Source organism: Megascapheus bottae, chromosome 14 (genome assembly GCF_031878675.1).
Source record: "Megascapheus bottae isolate mThoBot1 chromosome 14, mThoBot2.hap1, whole genome shotgun sequence".
Lineage (NCBI taxonomy): Eukaryota > Metazoa > Chordata > Mammalia > Rodentia > Geomyidae > Megascapheus > Megascapheus bottae.
In genome coordinates, this window is record NC_143522.1 from 43,887,107 (window position 1) to 43,905,165 (window position 18,059).

An 18,059-nucleotide genomic window follows, 5' to 3' on the forward strand; every position below is an offset into this window, starting at 1 on the left:
CACCTATTTCTACTCCATTTAAAAAGCTGCCCAGGTTGTGTCCCAGTATTAGGGTCAAGAATTAGGATCAGTATATAAATATGTATTTATAATAGCCAGTTTATCTCATTTCATATAATATGGTAAAGCCTAATGCCTAATATTTCTTTGGAAGAAAATAAAACCAACACCTACATCTAAGATATGGTATGAAACAATCTTTAGTAAATCTATTTTTTAATGAGCAGCACATGTAAACTTACTAAATGTACTCGACTACTAGGAAATGAAGCCAAACTTTAGAAAAATACAAGGAAAGATTCAAGTTAAAAATATATTCCTTTGGTTAAAAATCATCCCCTTTATATTTATTTATGATCTAAACTCACAATATGTCCCAGCCCCAAGTAATCTTTTAATGTCATTCCACTTGTATTATAATTCTTTTTATTTCAGTCCAGTCTGTAGGGAGGTCACTTTGTTGCAGCAACAAAATGCTATAACTCTACAAAGAGTAAAGCCTTTTTAGCACTGGCTCCTTTGAAAATTTTCTCAAGACTTCTACTTTAGGAACCTCCGACACATGTAGTTTTCTTCAGACACTGTGTACCCAAACTTTTTATAGAAACCAACATTTTGTGGTAGACATTCAAGAGTAATCTTATAACAGTTCAGTTTCTTGCTTAGTAAAGTGAGAGTTGATAGTAATCTGAAATTTAAAAAAGGGGGGGTAGGGAAACAAAACATTAATATAAAAATATTTTTAACAATACAATTTATTATATAAAAACAAGACTTTCTAGTTAAAGTTTTAGATTATGGGCCAGGAGTGTGACATAGTGGTAGAGTGCTCGCCTAGCATGCACGAAGCCCTATGTTCAATTACTTGTTACCATATACCTGAAGTAGTGCTGTGGCTCAAGGGATGGAGGTCTAGCCTTGAGAAAGCCCAAAGACAGTCCTCATGCCCTGAGTTCAAGCCCCACGAATGGCAAAAAAAAAAACAGGGGGGGGTCGATTATGTCCTTTCAGGAATTTATGTTAATACTCAACTTTTGTAAAAGTATGGCCAAAATTATTTCATAATTCATTTCAGCAGCTAAGGATATAACTTACAGTAGAGCACTTGCCCAGCATGTTACAAGGGTTATTTAATTCCTAGTAGTTTTTGTTATAAATCTATTCAAATAGAAGTAGTTAACTTTCTCATATAAAATGGGCACATTGGCTGTTTTGTGCATGTGTGTCATGGGACTGAAACTCTGGGCCTGGGTGTTCTCCCTGAGCTCCTTAGCTCAAGGCTAATGCTGTACTACACTTCCAATTAACATTGGAGGTAAGACTCTTGGACTTTCTTGCCCAGGATAGTTTAGACCACAAACCTTGAACAGCACACTTCAGATCCCGCCTTCTGAGTAACTAGTATTACAGACCTAAGCCACTAGTGCCTAGCTTAAAATCTTTTCATTTTGAAAAACTGTTTTTGAAATGGACTGGAACACTACACAGAAATTGCCCTATTTTGTTTACCAGATACCTAGATTGGTATTGGTACATAGCTTATGCTTAATGTTTGCTGAGTGGACTCCTTAAAACTCGAACAAGAGGGACCGTGAAAATGGCCTAGTGGTAGAATGCTTGCCTAACATGCACAACACCCTGATACCACATACACAGGAAAAACTAGAAGTGATCCCATGGTTCAAGTTTTAAAGCGCTAACCTTGAGAAAGCCCAAGGAAAGTGCCCAGGCCCTGAGTTCAACCTGTGGGACTAGCAAAAACAGTAAAAAAAAATTCAATTATAAAACTGTCAATAAGTTTATGTAATGGTTAATAACAGTCAAACTTTGTTTCCTGTTAATAAGGAAATACTACGTATAAAGTTCAAGGTGCTATTCTTGGGAATAGTTTTCAAAAAGCTATCGAAAGGATGAGTTCACAATGAAGCTCAGAAAGAACTTTGGAACAGAAAATGTTTTACCATGAGAATATTGGGTTGTGGATGTAACTCAGTAAAGCAAGTACCATGCAAAAGGAAGGCTCTTGATAGAATTCCTAGCATCCCAAGAACACAGAAAACTTCATAAAACAAATATTGGCAAGAAAAAAGGAACTGAATATCAAGTTAGCGCAGGGTTACCTTGTTTCTGCTTACTTACAATTTGCCAAGCTGTTTCCCTCTGCATTCGTCACTAACAACAACATCTTCCACTCTTCCTCTCTGAAAATAGTTAACATGTTCAAAGAACTATCTAGTCTTGTTTAAAGCTAACCCAACAATTATTATCAAAAAGAGTTTCTACCTGTCATAGAGATAATAAATCAAAAATGACAATCATTTTAACTCTATCCCCAATTTCTAACTCTATCCCCACTATTCTAAAGCAAATCTCAGGATTTTTAGCACCAAAGTGCGATTTTTCTCGTAAATAGCATACCCATCAATCTAATCCTTGCTTTATAGACATCCAAGTAAAATTTCCCATTTCTAGCATAACAGTTCCACTAGTAAGCACGCTAATTATCCTACTCAGAAAGTAGAGGAAAGATTGCTAGAGGCTGAGACCTGTATGTGGTTCAAATGGTAGAGTATGTCTATAACATGGGCCTGAATTTAATCCCCAATACCAAAAATCAAACAAACCCCCCAAATACATTGGATGTAAACTCATGAAGGGTGAGGGGCACTATAACTTACATACTAGAAATGTCTAAACTGGACATTTAATTTTAATGTTCTACAAATGTTGCCTAAAACTGCTGTTTGGGAGCCAGGAGTTTGGCCTAGCAGTAGAGTGCTTGCCTAGCATGCATGAAGACCTAGATTCAATTCCTTGGCAACGAGTACACAGAAAAAGCTGGAAGTGGTGCTGTGGTTCAAGTGGTAGAGCACTAGCCTTGAGGAAAGTCCAAAGATAGTGTTCAGGCTCCAGGACTAGCAAAAAAATAAAAACTGGTGTTTTTTTTTTTTTAAGGTACTTAATACTAGTATTTGTATGAACACATTTTTGTAATTTTCAAAAACATAATAGAAAATGCCTGTTATGAGATTTCTCAGAATCAATGAGAGAAGCATTAAGAAAACAGACTTGTCTAATGAAAAGTCATTTTTTTTTTGGTTTTGCTAGAAAACACTTGCCTACTTTATTATGATCATTAATGAGAGCACATACCTTAGCACAGGAATGGATGAATTTATGTTCTATAATCAGAGTTGCCGTAGCGACAATCTGTCCTAGGGTCACATCTTCTACAACTGTAACATAATAATCCCCAGATTTCCTCATATGTTCAAAAGATTCTGTGGAAATGATCAGTATTGATTGATTAGACTATATGTGTTCCTTTACATTAACCTGCTAGTAAAATAAGACAGATCAGCTATTTTTCTTTTTTCTTGGTCCAAAACCATGACTGCAACTTTTGCTCATTGGCTAGTGTTCTACCAATTGAACCACACCTCCAACCCCCTGATCCAGGTATTTTAAAGGAGTAGTGCTATACAAACTACTTTTATAGGCTGCCATTGCTATAATTAAAAATCTCAATATCTTCATCACTTATTTACCTATTTAACTTTTTTTTAACACTCAACAAAGCTTCAAATTTTAACAGGCAGTGGTTATATCCTGTAATTTGTAATCTTGGCTTAGAATTTTTTTTTTTTGCTTAGAAATATGTTGAGAAAAGTTTTCTGTTTTTAAGTTGTTGTTGACTGTAGGGCTTGAACTCGGGCTCTGGGCACTGTCCTGAACTTTTCTGCTCAAGGCTAGTGCTTTACCACATTGCATCACAGTGCCCCTTCCAGTGATTCACTGGAGATAAGAGTCTTACTGACTTTCTGTGGGGGTTGGCTTCAAACCACCAGGTATCAGCCTCTTAAGTAGCTAGGATTAGAGGTGTGAGGCACCAGTGCCCAGCTAAAAATAGGTTATTTCTGCAAAACAAAATAAAGTCCACAGTTGCATTTAAAAAGCAATTTACCTGTTATACATTTAGATGAGAAAATGGCTAATCTGTTGATAAATTCCAACTTTAGGAGCCAACAAAAGCAGGTATGGAAGGAACTTAAATAATTACTTCAATTCAAAAGAACAAAAGCTATATATTACTTACTTATAAATTGCTCAGGACTGACAACTCCAGTCTCTGTCAGCTGTCCCAGTACTTTAAAAAAACCTAGTTTCAGAAAACAGTATGAAAAAAAATGTCTGGGTGGGATACAGGAAATAATTTCTTCAAAATTTTTCCATAACCCCACTGGCATGTGTTTGCATACTCTAATAACAGTATGAATGTTCATGTTCTACATTTACCCTTTTGGGGGGGCAGGGGAGTCATGGGGCTTAAACACGGCCTGGGCACTGTCCTGAGCTCTTCAGCCCAAGGCTGCTGCCCTATCCTTGAGCCAAGCCCCACTTCCCATCTTCTAGAGGTTAATTGGAGGTAAGAGTCTCAGGTCCTTTTGTGTCTGGGCTGGCTTTGAACCTCGATCCTCAGATCTCAGCCTCCTGAGGAGCTAGGATTGCAGGCGTGAGCCACCAGCACCTGGCTATCCCAGTCATCTTTTAAACAGAATAAAAAGTAGTCCAAAATTTTTAACTTAACAAGTGACCGGAATCTTCATTGTGGAGGAAACAATGCAATTCTAATCTGGATTTACAAATGAATGTCAGTCCATACCTCTATTTAAGTCAGCAGTACAAAGAGGCCTCAAAACCAAACCTTCTCCAGGGTCTGTTGGAGAAATAGCCGGAGAAAACGTGGCTGTGTTCTGACTCCAGTCCACTTCTTTGAGTAGACTTGGGTCAAACATGGGAGTGTCATCAGGTTTCATCTTTCCCGCCAGACCTACAATAAAATGTTAAACATTAAGGCATTTTATCTAAGGCATTTATTTAGTATGTTTGATGAGAATTAATTTCTTTAATTAAAAGACCAGTAAGAGTTATACAGATTGCTTTACTTTTGCCTATACAAAATTTAATTCCACTGATTAATAGAAAAGGCAAGCTAACAAACAACAGATAGAGAATTATTAAATGATTAAGGTATTTTCAAACTTAAAAGAATCCTATTTAAAGATTTTTTTTTGACTCATGGGTTCTAAGTTTTACGCTGACATCTTATGGGATGTTAATTTTTTTAGATTATATTCTTAGGTTTTATTATTGGATTATATATCATTTGTTAACCTTGTCATTAAAAACTTAGTACGTAGTATGTTTTACATGAGCCATGAGTAGAAGATAATGGATGAGCTACTCAAATTAACTAGTCTGTGTACTCACAGTTCCATTGGCCTTAGATATAACAGATAAACTGTTGGTTTCTGTTATCAACATTTTCAACAAAATCTGTAATGTAATTTTGTCAGCTGTATGTAGACAGTTTAAGAAGAGCAGCTAATGTTTAGTTGGACAGCAGTGGCTTTATATTCCAAGCTACTCAAAAGGCTGAGATTTGGAGGGTCAAGGTGGAAGGCCAGCAGTGTCCAAAAAAAAAGTCTATAAGACTCCTCCAACTAATCAGTAAAAGACATGGATAAAGGTGTGACTGAATGTTAAGGTGCTAACTGAACAAAACAGGCAGATCCCAGTACCACACACACACCCAAGCTAATATTTCATGATACTGAAAATGATCACTTGTGCTTTTCTCTTTCTGGACATTCAGAATAGGGGCAGTTCTCATGAGTAATCTAATAAAACTGAAACTAACAAGAGTAAAATAGGAGGGCAGAAAGTCTTACAAAGCACTCTGGAGCACAAAGGTTGTAGAAGAAACAGAGTCTGCCTATATCAATTAGGATACTATAACAACCTCTGACTTCCAGTTCTTTTCCTATGCCTAAAGAAATTTATAGACAGAACAATTTTAAAATATATTTTAAAGATAATTTTTCCAATAACTTACATCCCAAATGTTTCCTGTTTTATGCCACAGTATGCTCTGAGTATTCTTAACTTTTCCTTAAAGATGGACTCTGTTTCTACCAGTATAACTATTAACACAGGTAAAGATGCAGAACACTATAGCCTTTGGGAAAGCAATGTGATCTAATAATACATATTTTCCTTTTGGTATTGGGGTTCAAACTTGAAGTTCTACAAGTTGAGCCGCCATGCTCTCAGACATTTTTATCTCATTTTTTAAATGGGATCTCCCTGCCAGCCTGAACCAAAACTCTGTTATATTTCCATGTAGCTGGGATTCTAGGTACATACTTAGCACACTCAGCTTTTTATTGAGTCTCATAGACTTTTTGCTTGGGCTATCCAACTGCAGTCCTTCCTATCACACCCCTGATCCCCTAGACTGTAAGTAGGCTTACAGAAATGAGCCACCTAGCTCTGCTATATGCCAGACACGGTTCAAAGAGCTTCACATATTTCTATGTACTTCAACAATTCTACAGGTAATTAAGGTGTCCATCTTTAACAGATGAGGAAAGCAAATGCTTCTGAGAGTAACTTGTCCAAGGCAAACAAAATTAATGGAGCAAGGATTTCTCTTGAATGGAAATAGCATGAGCCTTTGGCACTGTCCTGCTATTCAAATGCTTCCTTGAAGTATTTAAATTCTTAAGACTATTTCCTCATTTGTAGGATACACATTGAACTATTTGAAGGTAAAAAGAATTGAGCACAGAGTGGTTGGCACACAGCAGATACTCAACATATGTTGTAGTTTAAAATTAGCTGTGGCCAGAAGTGTGGCCCAGTGGCAGAGTGCTTGCCTAGCATGCACAAAGCCTTGGTTTCGATTCCTTGGTAGCACATAGAAATGCCAGAAGTGGTATAGTGGTTCAAGTGGTAGAGCTCTAGCCTTGAGAAAGCCTAAGTATGGTGCCCAGGCCCTGAGTTCAAGCCACAGGACTGGCAAAAAAAAAAAAAAAGTTTTCATCTTTATGAATAAGACAGTATGCTAATAAATAAGCACAGTGACTATTAAAAATATTGACAAGCCAGGCCTGGTGGCTCACACCTATAATCCTAGCGGCTTGGAAAGTTGAGCTTGCACAGACCCAAGTTCAAGGACAGGCCGGGCAAAAAGTTTGCACGGCTGAGTGTAGTGACACTGGCATGCCAGCTGGCATCCCAGCTAGGACAGAGACTTGAGACTAGGAGGTCAAGGTTCCAGGCCAGCTGAATGGAAGACGCTTGGCACAGTGAAGAATACCTGTCACACCAGTTACTGTAGAAAGTATAAAATAGGACTTCTATCTGGCTAAAAATGGAGACCTTAGCTCAAAATGAACACGTGGGAAAGACTTCTGGGGTATGGCTCAGGTCTACAGTGGCTGCCTGTCAAGCTTGAGGCTGAGTTCAAAAGAAAATGACAAAAGTTACCATTCTTGGATAGGAAAGAATACAAATGTAGTTCACAGGGCCAGGAGTTTGGCCTAGTGGTTAAAGTGCTTGCCTAGCATGCACGAAGACCCGGGTTCGATTCCTTGGTACCACATACGTAGAAAAAAGCTGGAAGTGGTGTTGAGGCTCAAGTGGTAGAGCTCTAGCCTTGAGAAAGTCCAAGGACAGTGCTCAGGCCCTGAGCTCAAGCCCAGGACTGGCAAAAAAAAAAAAAAAAAAAAAAACCAAATGTAGTTCACGAAACACTAAGTTTATTTTTAGGGTGTGCATTTCAGTGTTCCTTCCTGATAACTGGGCCTCTTGAGGTTCTGTGTGTAAACTCACTTGAATATGGATAACATTTCCCAGGTGTGCAAATTAAATAGGTTCTAAATACTTACCAATAAAGTAAAATAAGTACAATTAAATGCTAAGCCAGAAAATATTAAGTTCCTCAGGGCAACATCCTAAACATTTTGATCATGTATTTTATAATTATAAGCATGAAGAATAAAGAAAGCTTAAAAGGAAATAGATGAACAAACTTTAAGGTCCATTCAATCTGGGTGTGGTGGTTCAAGCCTGTAATCCAGCTTTTGTGAAGTGGAGATCAAGACCATAAAAGTTCTAGAGATTCCCTCTCAACCAATGTCTGAGTATGGTAGTACATACCTATTAAAGCAACCTGAGCAGTAACACAGCAGAGAATCATAGCCCAGGACAGCCCACACATAAAAAAAAAATTAACCAAAGCAAAAAAAATTTTAAATAAAAGGAGTTGGAGGTGGCTCAAGTGGTATATAGCACCTTCCTTGTAAATCTGAGGCCTTGAGTTCAATTCCCAGTACTGAAAAAGATACTAGATTCCTTTTCCCTATAAAGTTTTCAGTGTTACCAATAAAACTTAGCCTAGGAAGTACACAAAATAGGGCTAGGTATTCCCATGAGCAAGAGGGGAGAGTTATGATTATGAAAGCTTACAACCAGTAAATATTAATCATTTATGCTCTTCTTTACCCAGATGTCTTAGTCTCAATTAGAAATAGTAATACTGGTTACCTTTGTTGAGTAGCGTGTACTTGCTAACTTTTAGAATCACCCTGAAAGATGTATCATGATTGCCTCCATATTTTACAGACTGAAATAGGTGCAGGAATGCAAATAAGGAACAAAGTTAAAATTCACAAGACTACTTACTCTACTGCTGCCATCTTGAAATTTGTTTTTAACAAAGAGTTCTACATTTTAACTCTGTATATTGACACAAATTATGTAGCTAGTCCTGCCAGGCAGAATGACTTCAAACCCTGTGAGCTTGTATAGATACTCTCCATTTTGTTGTTAAAAAAAAAAAAAGTTAAAAATGTTTACCAGAAGGGCATTTGCAACCTATACTTGGGAAGTGAAAATTTAAGACTAGTCAAAAATGCACTAGGAAAAAAAATCATTCTGGAGAGAAATAACAGTGCAGCTAAACATTAGTACCTGTACTTAGCACCCAGGAAGCTAAAGCAGAGTATCAGAGGATCACAAATGTATGGACAGCCAGAGTTATAGTGAGCTACGTGTACATAGCAAGCAAGACCTTGTTAAAAGAAAGATTTTAAGAATGTTTTATGAGCTATTAAATCATCCATACTTAAGGATCATTTTAATCTTACATGTCTTCAAATAGCAAAATTCTGCTCGTGCTAAATGAATATGCTGGGAAAGTTTACAAAACATATTGAGGTGCTCAGGCATTGCAAAACTAGACATTTCACTAAAACTGCTGAGTTTGGAGCTAAGTATCAAGGGTTATTATGGTGTTTATAACTGTTTTAAAGATTATCAGGTCAGGAGGCTGAGATCTGAGGATCAAGGTTCAAAGCCAGCCCAGGCACAAAAGAACCTGAGCCTCTTATCTCCAATTAACTTCCAGATAACGGGAAGTGGGGCTTGGCTCAAGGGTAGGGCAGTAGCCTTGAGCTGAAGATCTCAGGGACAGCGCCCAGGCTGAGTTCAAGCCCCACAACCCCCCCCCCCAACACACACACAAAAGATTATCGGGAACATCCATAATTGTATGGAGGCCCCAGAGAGTGTGAAAGTGGTGTTCCCTTTGTCTCCATTCGCCACTGTATCTAGTAAATGAGCCTTGCTGAGGAAGCCATGAATCTCCAAGATAAGCCATTCTCCTGGCACAGGTCAGAAGGTCAAGTGGCAATGAGGAAAAAAAGTAACTCTAAAAAGCCTCTACTTCTAACTGGCACAATATCACTTCTACCCACATTCTACTGGTCAGCCAGCCTTGTCCAAGGTCAGTGGGTGGGGAAGTATACTGGCTACAAAGAAGCCATACAATGGATAGAAAGGAAAAGGAATTGTAAACAAATACAAACTTTCCAGTAACAAGAGTTAATATTTTCCTCTGCTGAAGTGACTTTAAATCATTAACATTAACTGCTAAACAGAAGTAAATTATAACATCTCCAATAGAGCCATGATGAATGATACATCTAAAAGTAAAAGATAAATAGCTCTAACTCTGTCATCATGAAACTGTGAAGATGTAATGAAAAGACTCAAACCTTATAAAAATCCTAATCATAAATAGCAGAGGAGTGACTATGCTTTAAAAAAAAAAACATTGTTAATGGACTTGTTAAAATTAAACTTCTATGTACAAGTAACTGATGTCAATTAAAAAAATTAATTAACCACATCTGTAGTCCCAGCACTTAGGGAGGTTGGGGCTGGAAGCTTGGACTATATCTGGATACCCTACCAGGAAACAAATGACCACTTACACATAGCAACAAAACACCATACATATTATAGTAGACAGGTAGGGATCCAAAATATTTTGATGGTCACCTCCATTCTTATACTTAAAGTTCGGTTATATGAACTGAAGTTGTTTTTTTAAATCCTTTTTCTCAAAAAAAAAAAACAAAAACAAAAAAAAACTTGCTTTTCCCCAAGAATTGCTTGTTTCACTACTGAATGTGTGCACTTCCAAGGCCAATATATTTCCTAGCTCTGGCCTAGTAAATGGATAACCATTAACGCAAGACTTAGGTACAGGTCACATTTCAGAAAATCAAGAAAGGATTTCCAGGGGCCGGTGTAGCCTAGTGATAAAGTGCTCACTTAGCAAGCAGGAAGCCCTAGGTTCAATTCTTGGGTAAGACACACACACAAAGCTGGAAGTAGTGCTGTGGCTCAAGTGGCAGAGTGGACACTTGAGCGAAGTGTCCAAGGGCAGTACCAGGGCCCTGAGTTGATGCCATAGGCCCGGCAAAAAAAAAGATTTTCACACTGCCATAGTGGATCACAAAAATCATACACCAAACCTAGTGTACAAATACCAATAATGAATGAGAGGCTTTCATTGGGCCGATTATTTCATTTTGCTGCCACAATCAGATTGACACAACTAAGGAGGTACTAGACGAGACTGAAATCAACAAGTAGCAGGCTCGCCGTCCTGAACCATCCTGGGCAAGGAAAATCCCTGACGCTGATCTCCACTAGGCGTTAAGCATGAAGACTCAACAGTGGCCAGGCCCTGAGTTGGAGCACACACCACCCACTCACACACTTTACAGCCGATGCAGAAACCCGGACAGCTCGAGGCCAAATGTAAACTGTCACTAATATAATATAAACGGACCGCCTCGGGGGCGCCTTCAGTCACGGCGGGTGGGGGCGGCCAGGCCTGTCTCATCTGCGGTGGTCGATAGGACACTTGGTCTCGACCCTCCCGGCCCCCTGGAGGGAGGCGGGCGCTCGCGGAGTCCTCAAGGAGGGAACTTGGCGGCACGCGGACTCGCCAGCCTCGGGGTCCGCGTCCCGGTACCTAACAGGTAGCTCTGTCTCCCCGGCCCGGAGATGCGGGCTTGTCTTCGCGACTGTCCCCACAAAACCGACCTAGGAAGACGCCTCCAGAGACGAGCTGACACAAGCCTCGGCTCCCGCCGTGGGAGTGGACCGCCGGCGCTTCTAGGGGCCGGGAGGAAAGACAAAGGACGCCCCTCTCTCCGGAAGGCCCCATCGAGTCCGCGCGGAGAGCAGACGCGGGCTCGCACCGCCTGGACCGGGACGAGAACCGGGGCGGCCGCACCCGCCGCGGTCCACGCCGCTTCCCGGAGCGCTGCCCGGCCGGGGCCTGGCCCGCCCGGGCGTCCGGGAAACCCCGAAGGCAAGCCCCGCACGCCCCCCAGTCCCCGGCCCGTCCTCACCCGCCGCGGGCCAAGCAGTCGGCGCTCCCCTCCGGACGCGGCGGATTCTCCCTCTTCGGGCTCCACCGCACCGGATCCGGATCTGGATCCGGCTGCAGCGCCAGCCCCACCTCCACCCGCGCCACAGCCGGGAACCGGTACCCAGACGTGGCAGAACCCACGCCTGCGCTCCGCCCCTGCCCCAACACGCACGGCGCAGACCGACGTCGTGGAGGGCGCGTGGCCGGGAGGGGCTCGAGGGCGAGGGGCGGGGCTCGAGGCGGAGGGGCGGGGCTACAGGACGAGCTCGGAGCTGAGAGGCGGAGATACAGGGCAGTTCGGGGCCGAGGGGCGGGGCTCTGGATGAGGGCGGGGCAGCAGGCCGGGCTGACGGTCGAGGGGCGGGGCTACTGCACGGCGCTAGAGGACTGGGGCGGGGCTACAGTTTAGAGACCGGCCTTCCTGATTCGCCTCCTTTCCTCCGCACGGGAATTGCCAACCTGCCCCCTATCTTAGTGAGGTTGAAAGCCCATCTCCCTAGAAATTGGCTGTGCAGGCCTGCGTGGGCCCCTCTTCATTTGTCCCTTGTGGTCCCTTTGCTCCCCACCCAGCCCACAGTTCGCATTCGCGTTACTCCCTGGCAGCTCCCAGCCTCTCACTCCCGGACTCGTGAGTCACAGCTCCCGTCTCTTGAAGCTATGACTTGGGACCGCTGTGTTCCACGCCATGGCGGGTTGTCATTTCTCCCTCAGATCCTTGCAGGGCGAGCTTGGGAATCCATCCCGAGGAGCTTAGGACAGTGTCAGCAGTGTTTTTCAACCTCACTCCTGGCCATGAGAGGTTGGGTGAGAAGGTACCGGCATCTGCCTCGTGACTGGCTGCTACACGGCTTATAATTGACAGGCCAACGCCCTGCGACAGGGCTGAAATGTCAGTTGCTGAGGTTGGAAAATCTTGGTGAAGCAAAGAAATAAGACTTTTGTCTGAGGTCTCATTTCTAAAGTATCTTACCTACCTAAGTAGCGTTGTCCACATTTTACAGATGAAGAAACAGGTTCTGAGACCCTAAAGTCAGTCACGTGGTAGTAGCTCCTCTTATTAAAATTGCAAAATAATCTATAATCAGGTTCAAGTCGAGTGCAGGCAGCCCCCACCTCGAATCCTATCTGCTCAGGAAGCTGAGATCTGGAAGACAGTAGTAGAGCTAGCAGAAGAGTCCAATAGACTCCATTCTCCAAAATAAACAGCAAACCGCCTGGCTGGAGATGTGGCTCAAGGGGTAGGTAGAGTGCCCACTGGTAGGAGGCCCTGAGTTCAGTATCTAGAATTGCTCCCCTCACCAAAAAAAAAAAAAATAGCATTCCAAAAATCAACATCATAGATCATCAAATAAACTATGTTTTATCTTGTCTGTGCAATTTTTTTGAGATGGTCTCACATTCGTCAGTCTTGGTGGAATTGGAGATTCTCTTCCCTCTAGCTCTGGAGTGGTGAGATTACAGATGTGCACCAGAGGATTACAAACGTGTATCACTACTTCTAGCTTTAAGTTAACTACTGGTTATTACATTCTCACTTTAAATCCTAAGGAGGAAGACCGCATCCAATTTCCATACTTATCTCTTTTACATGTGTGTATAATGTATATATGTGCATATACATACACAGATATAAAAGAACATATAAAAGCTAAGCAAAAATATGCACCCATGTACAAAGGACTCGTGTTAAACATTAGAGCCCTATTTTCTTACCAAATGCTTTCAGTGAATTTTTCCTAAGCAAGAGAATCCAGTACATTTTGTGATTTAGCAAAGACTGAAATGTAATTATAAAACATAGGAGCCCTAAGAGATACTGGGAGAGATGGTTCTCTTGTATTCCAGACATACCTATACTGCTGTTGAATCCTGGAACATAAGTTTTCCTCAGTGGTCAACAGCAACCACTGACCAGCACAGTTAAGTCCTTCTTTGACATTTTGTTTACTTGACAATGATAAGCCAAAGGTAAGTGACAATCTCAGGTTTTGGTTTATGGAACCACCAATATATCCTTTGGTGGGTTGTTGTTGTTGTTGCTGTTTTGTTGCTGTTTTTTTGCCAATATTGGGACTTGAATTCAGGGCCTGAGTACTGTCCTTGGGCTTTCTCAAGTCTAACACTCTACCACTTGAGTCACAGCACCAATTCTGTTTTTTTCTGTGTGTGTGGTACTGAGGAATTGAACCCAGGGCTTTGTACATCCTAAACAAGTGCTCTGCCACTAGGCCATGCTTCCAGACCTGGTGGGTTTTTTAAATTGTTGTGTGGATGTTTACAGAAATGCTGCATAACCAATATTCTTGATTGCACAAATAGCATTATGTGGGGCAACATGAATGTTAATAATTGACTTAAGAAATGACTTCATTCAGAAATGGACTTAATGGAAAGTGTAAGAATACCTAAAGCCAGACTCTAGAGAGTATAGATCAGTTGTTGAGTATGTTTGAACAATGGGTTCTAGCCCTACCACTAAAACAATTTAAAAAAAACAAAACAAAACAATACCATAACCACAGTGTTCACACCAGTAATCCTAGTTATTCAGGAGGCTGAAATATGAGTATCAAGATTCAAAACCTGCCCAAGGGGGCTGGGAATGTGCCTTTAGTGGTAGAGTTCTGACTGAGCATGCATAAAGCCCTGCGCTCGATTCTTCAGTACCACATACACAGAAAAAGCCAGAAGTGACACTGTGGCTCACGTAGTAGATTGTTATAACTTGAACAAAAGAGGCTCAAGGACAGTGCCCAGGCCCTGAGTTCAAAGCCCCAGGACTGGTAAAAACAAAAATAAATAAAACAAAACAAAAAAAACAGTCCAGACAGGAAAAACTGTTAGACTTTTTTTTTAATTGTCTGCATAATGCATGGAGGGGTTAGGTTACATTTATCAAGTTCTGTTAGACCAGAAATGGTGCTGTGGCTTTAAGTGATAGAGCACTAGCTTTGAGCTGAAGAGCCCAGGGACAGTGCTCAGGCTCAGAGTTCAAGCCCCACAACCATCAAAAAACAAGAAAAAAAAGTGTTTAGCAAGAACTAAAGGCTCTGAGTTCAAGCCTTGGCTTGTGCACATTAGCACAAAGGGAACACACACACACACAAAATAACCTTGAAACGTTAAATAAAAAATGAAAGTAATTGATCCTTTATACAACTTCTTAAAGATGATAAAAGAAAAATAGATTTTAAAAAGTTAATGATCAGTCTCCAGAATCCTACCTGCCTGGTTAGCATTACATTAACAACTTGGTACATAGTTCTCCCCACAGCTTGGATTCCACATCTTGTGCTCCTATGTAGCTGGAAGCCTTGGACAAATTTGTCCTTCCACTAACTTAGATTCCTCATCTCAGGGTAATAGTACAGGCTTATAGGACACTATGGGCCCAAAATAAAATATGTATGGAATATGCACATAATATCTGCTTCTTTTTGCTAGTCCTGGGGCTTGAACTCAGGACCTGAGCATTGTCCTTGGGCTTTCTCAAGGCTAGCACTCTACCACTTGAGCCACAGAACCACTTCCAGCTCTTTCCTGTGTATGTGGTACAGAGGAATCAAGCCCAGGTCTTCATGCATGCTAGCCAAGCACTCTACCCCTAGGCCAAACTCCTGGCCCTATAATATGAGCTTTTTAAGTGCAAGTTTGAGGGGCCGGGAGTTTGGCCTAGTGGTTAAAGTGCTTGCCTAGCATGCATGAAGACTCCGGTTTGATTCCTCGGTACCACATACATAGACAAAAGCTGGAAGTGGTGCTGAGGCTCAAGTGGTAGAGCTCTAGCCTTGAGAAAGTCCAAGGACAGTGCTCAGGCCCTGAGCTCAAGCCCAGGACTGGCAAAAAAAAAAAAAAAAAAAAAAAAAGCAAGTTTGAGTGTATATATCTGTGTATGAAAAGGTTAGGCTACATTTGGTTGCAATAGCAAACCGACCCCCAAATTTTAGGGGCTTAATGAGCTCCTGACAGGAGCCAGTCGTTTCTTGCTAACAGCATGTCTTCCAGACTGGCAATGCAGCCTCTCCACACAGTCCCTCAGGAGCCTGGAGTGATGGCAGGTTCCACTCTGTCATGGTCAAACTCAAATACATGACATCTTTAGTAACCAAAGCAAAGAGGCAGAAAATGACACCATGCTTTTACTGCCTTGCTCATCACTGACATACTTCAATTCCACACACAGTTTATTGGCCATAATTAGTAACTAGGACCCAGCCTAACTGCAAGGAAGCTGGCAAATAAGCACTACTTCTTCCACAATTCTCGGCACTCCCTACTCCTAGCCTGGTGTACTACTATACAAGTCGTGTTAAAAATTGTCTGTTTGAGTGAGATAAGTCAAGACCAAAGGAACAAAAGGCACATGGTATCCTTAATATGTGGATTTTAGATCCAAACAGTACAAGAGCCAGGACTCAATATTTGGGTACCCAATGCTTATGGATATGGTCTTGGAGATATAAACATAACTTCTTTCTTTCTTTCTTTCTTTCTTTCTTTCTTTCTTTCTTTCTTTCTTTCTTTCTTTCTTTCTTTCTTCTTTCCTTCTTTCTGTCATGGGGTTTAAACTCTGGCCCTCAGCTCTTCAGCTCAAGGCTAGAGTTCTATCACCTTGAGACACAGCTCCACTTTCATTTTCCTGGTGGTTAATTGGAGGTAAGAGTTAATTGGTCTTTCCTGCCTGGGCTAGCTTAGAACCACAATCCTCAGATCTCAGTCTCCTGAGTAGTTAGGATTACAGGCGTGAGCTCCTGTGCCCAGCTTTTTCTGTTCTTTTTTTTTTTAAACATATGTGCTGGGCTGGGAGTTTGGTCTAGTGGTAGAGTGCTTGCTTAGCATTTGCGAAGACCCAGGTTCAATTCCTGGGCCCCACATACATAGAAAAAGCTGAAAATGATGCTGTGGCTCAAGTGGTAGAGTGCTTTGAGAAAGTCCAAGAACAGTGTTCAGGCCCTGAATTCAAGCTCCAGGACTGGCCAAAAATATAAATAGATTTAAAAAACTCATGGCAGGCCAGGAGTTTGGCCTAGTGGTTAAAGTGCTTGCCTAGCATGCATGAAGACCAGGGTTTGATTCCTCGGTACCACATATAGAAAAAAGCCGGAAGCGGTGCTGAGGCTCAAGTGGTAGAGCTCTAGCCTTGAGAAAGTCCAAGGACAGTGCTCAGGCCCTGAGCTCAAGCCCAGGACTGGCAAAAAAAAAAAAAAAAAAAAACCTCATGGCAGTGCTCATTCATTCCCTTCCCTAGTATTTGCTAAGCCCAACCCACACGGGGAGGGGGCTGGGGCTGGGCTAAACCAATGAGGAAACACTGAACAATCCTTTTCTTTGTGTGGTTAGACTGTAAACAGAGCAGAAATAAAATAATTTCAAATTTATTTTATGTTAGAAAGCAATTTTATTTTGTTATATTTTTATGTTATATGTATTTTATGCTATTTATTTTATGTTAGAAAGAGAGTATTGAGATCACTTTTATTCATTTCTTTGATGACAGGTTGTCATTCTGGAGCCCAAGCCATCCTCAAATGGGAGATCCCCCTACCTGAGCCTCCTGAGCTGAGCAGGGACACGCACCACGCTCTGGGCTCGCAGCTTTAAACTGAGTGCTCACAGGAGGCTTCTCTGAGGGGCTCAATTCTGAGAAGGGTGAGGAAGCCAGTCTTGTGACTATCTCTAGAGAAAGAATAACCTAAGAAAATAAAAGTGTTTAGTTCGATTCTGGGGGCTCGTGCTTGGAATATTAGCTTCTCCAAAGATTGAGATCTGAAGCTCACCATTGGAGGCCAGCAGACAAATCCTAGAGGCTCTTACCTCCGAATAACCACAAAGCCAGCCGTGGAAGTGTGGCTGAGGTGGTAGAACTTCAGCAGTGGGCAGAAAAACTAAGCAAGAGCATGAGGTCCTAAGTTCAAGCCCTAATACTAACACACACACACACACACACACACACACACACACACACCCCAGCACCACCACCACTGCCACCACTACCACCACCACCACCAACAACAACAAAAACAGAAGACAGACATAGCACTTGCCTAGTATGAAAAAACACCTTCAATCCCCTAAATGTAAAACAATGAAAGTGAATAAAAGTGAAAAAATAGCATGGCATGGTGATACATGAAAATCTGATTTCACATTTTCTTATATGTCTGAAAATTTCCATTAAAAACGATAAACAAAAAGTAGACTTGACCAGGCATGGGTGGCTCATACCTATAATCCTAGCTACTTCAGGAGGACCTGAAGATCATGGTTCAAAGCCAGTCTAGGCAGGAAAGTCCAGGAGACACTTATCTCTAGTTAACTGTCAAAAAGGCAGGCTTAGAGCTATGGCTCCAGTGGTAGAACCCTGGCCTTGCACTCATAACCTCAGGGACCATACCCAGGCTCTGAGTTCAACCCCTAGGATGGGTGCGCGCACACACATATACACACACACACACACACACACACACACAGCCATGTTAATATT

At 41.7% G+C, this 18,059-nt stretch overlaps 1 protein-coding gene across 2 annotated transcripts; it reads right to left on the reverse strand.

Moving 5' to 3' along the window:
- Positions 1-234: 234 nt before the first annotated feature.
- Gnpnat1 (glucosamine-phosphate N-acetyltransferase 1) lies at positions 235-11,736 on the reverse strand. 2 transcript variants are annotated; one of them, XM_090345097.1, is made up of 6 exons: positions 11,556-11,736; positions 4,664-4,831; positions 4,097-4,159; positions 3,154-3,281; positions 2,140-2,201; positions 235-688 (listed from the first exon to the last, which is right to left on the reverse strand). In XM_090345097.1, exons 2-6 carry the CDS (start codon positions 4,815-4,817, stop codon positions 541-543), a joined length of 555 nt encoding a protein of 184 aa, XP_090201223.1. In that variant the 5' UTR covers positions 4,818-4,831; positions 11,556-11,736; the 3' UTR covers positions 235-540. The 2 variants fall into 2 exon arrangements, with proteins under 2 accessions (XP_090201223.1, XP_090201225.1); XM_090345099.1 differs by lacking the exon at positions 4,097-4,159.
- Positions 11,737-18,059: the final 6,323 nt, after the last annotated feature.

Excerpts from the sequence above, each read along its gene's own strand:
- Gnpnat1 (XM_090345097.1), bottom strand. The coding sequence starts at position 4,817 with ATGAAACCTGATGACACTCCCATGTTTGACCCAAGTCTACTCAAAGAA. Across the intron at positions 3,282-4,096 it reads CAGTCCTGAGCAATTTATAA|AATCTTTTGAACATATGAGG; the intron begins GTAAGTAATATA and ends TCATTTCCACAG. Across the intron at positions 689-2,139 it reads GGGAAACAGCTTGGCAAATT|ATTACTATCAACTCTCACTT; the intron begins GTAAGTAAGCAG and ends TTTAAATTTCAG.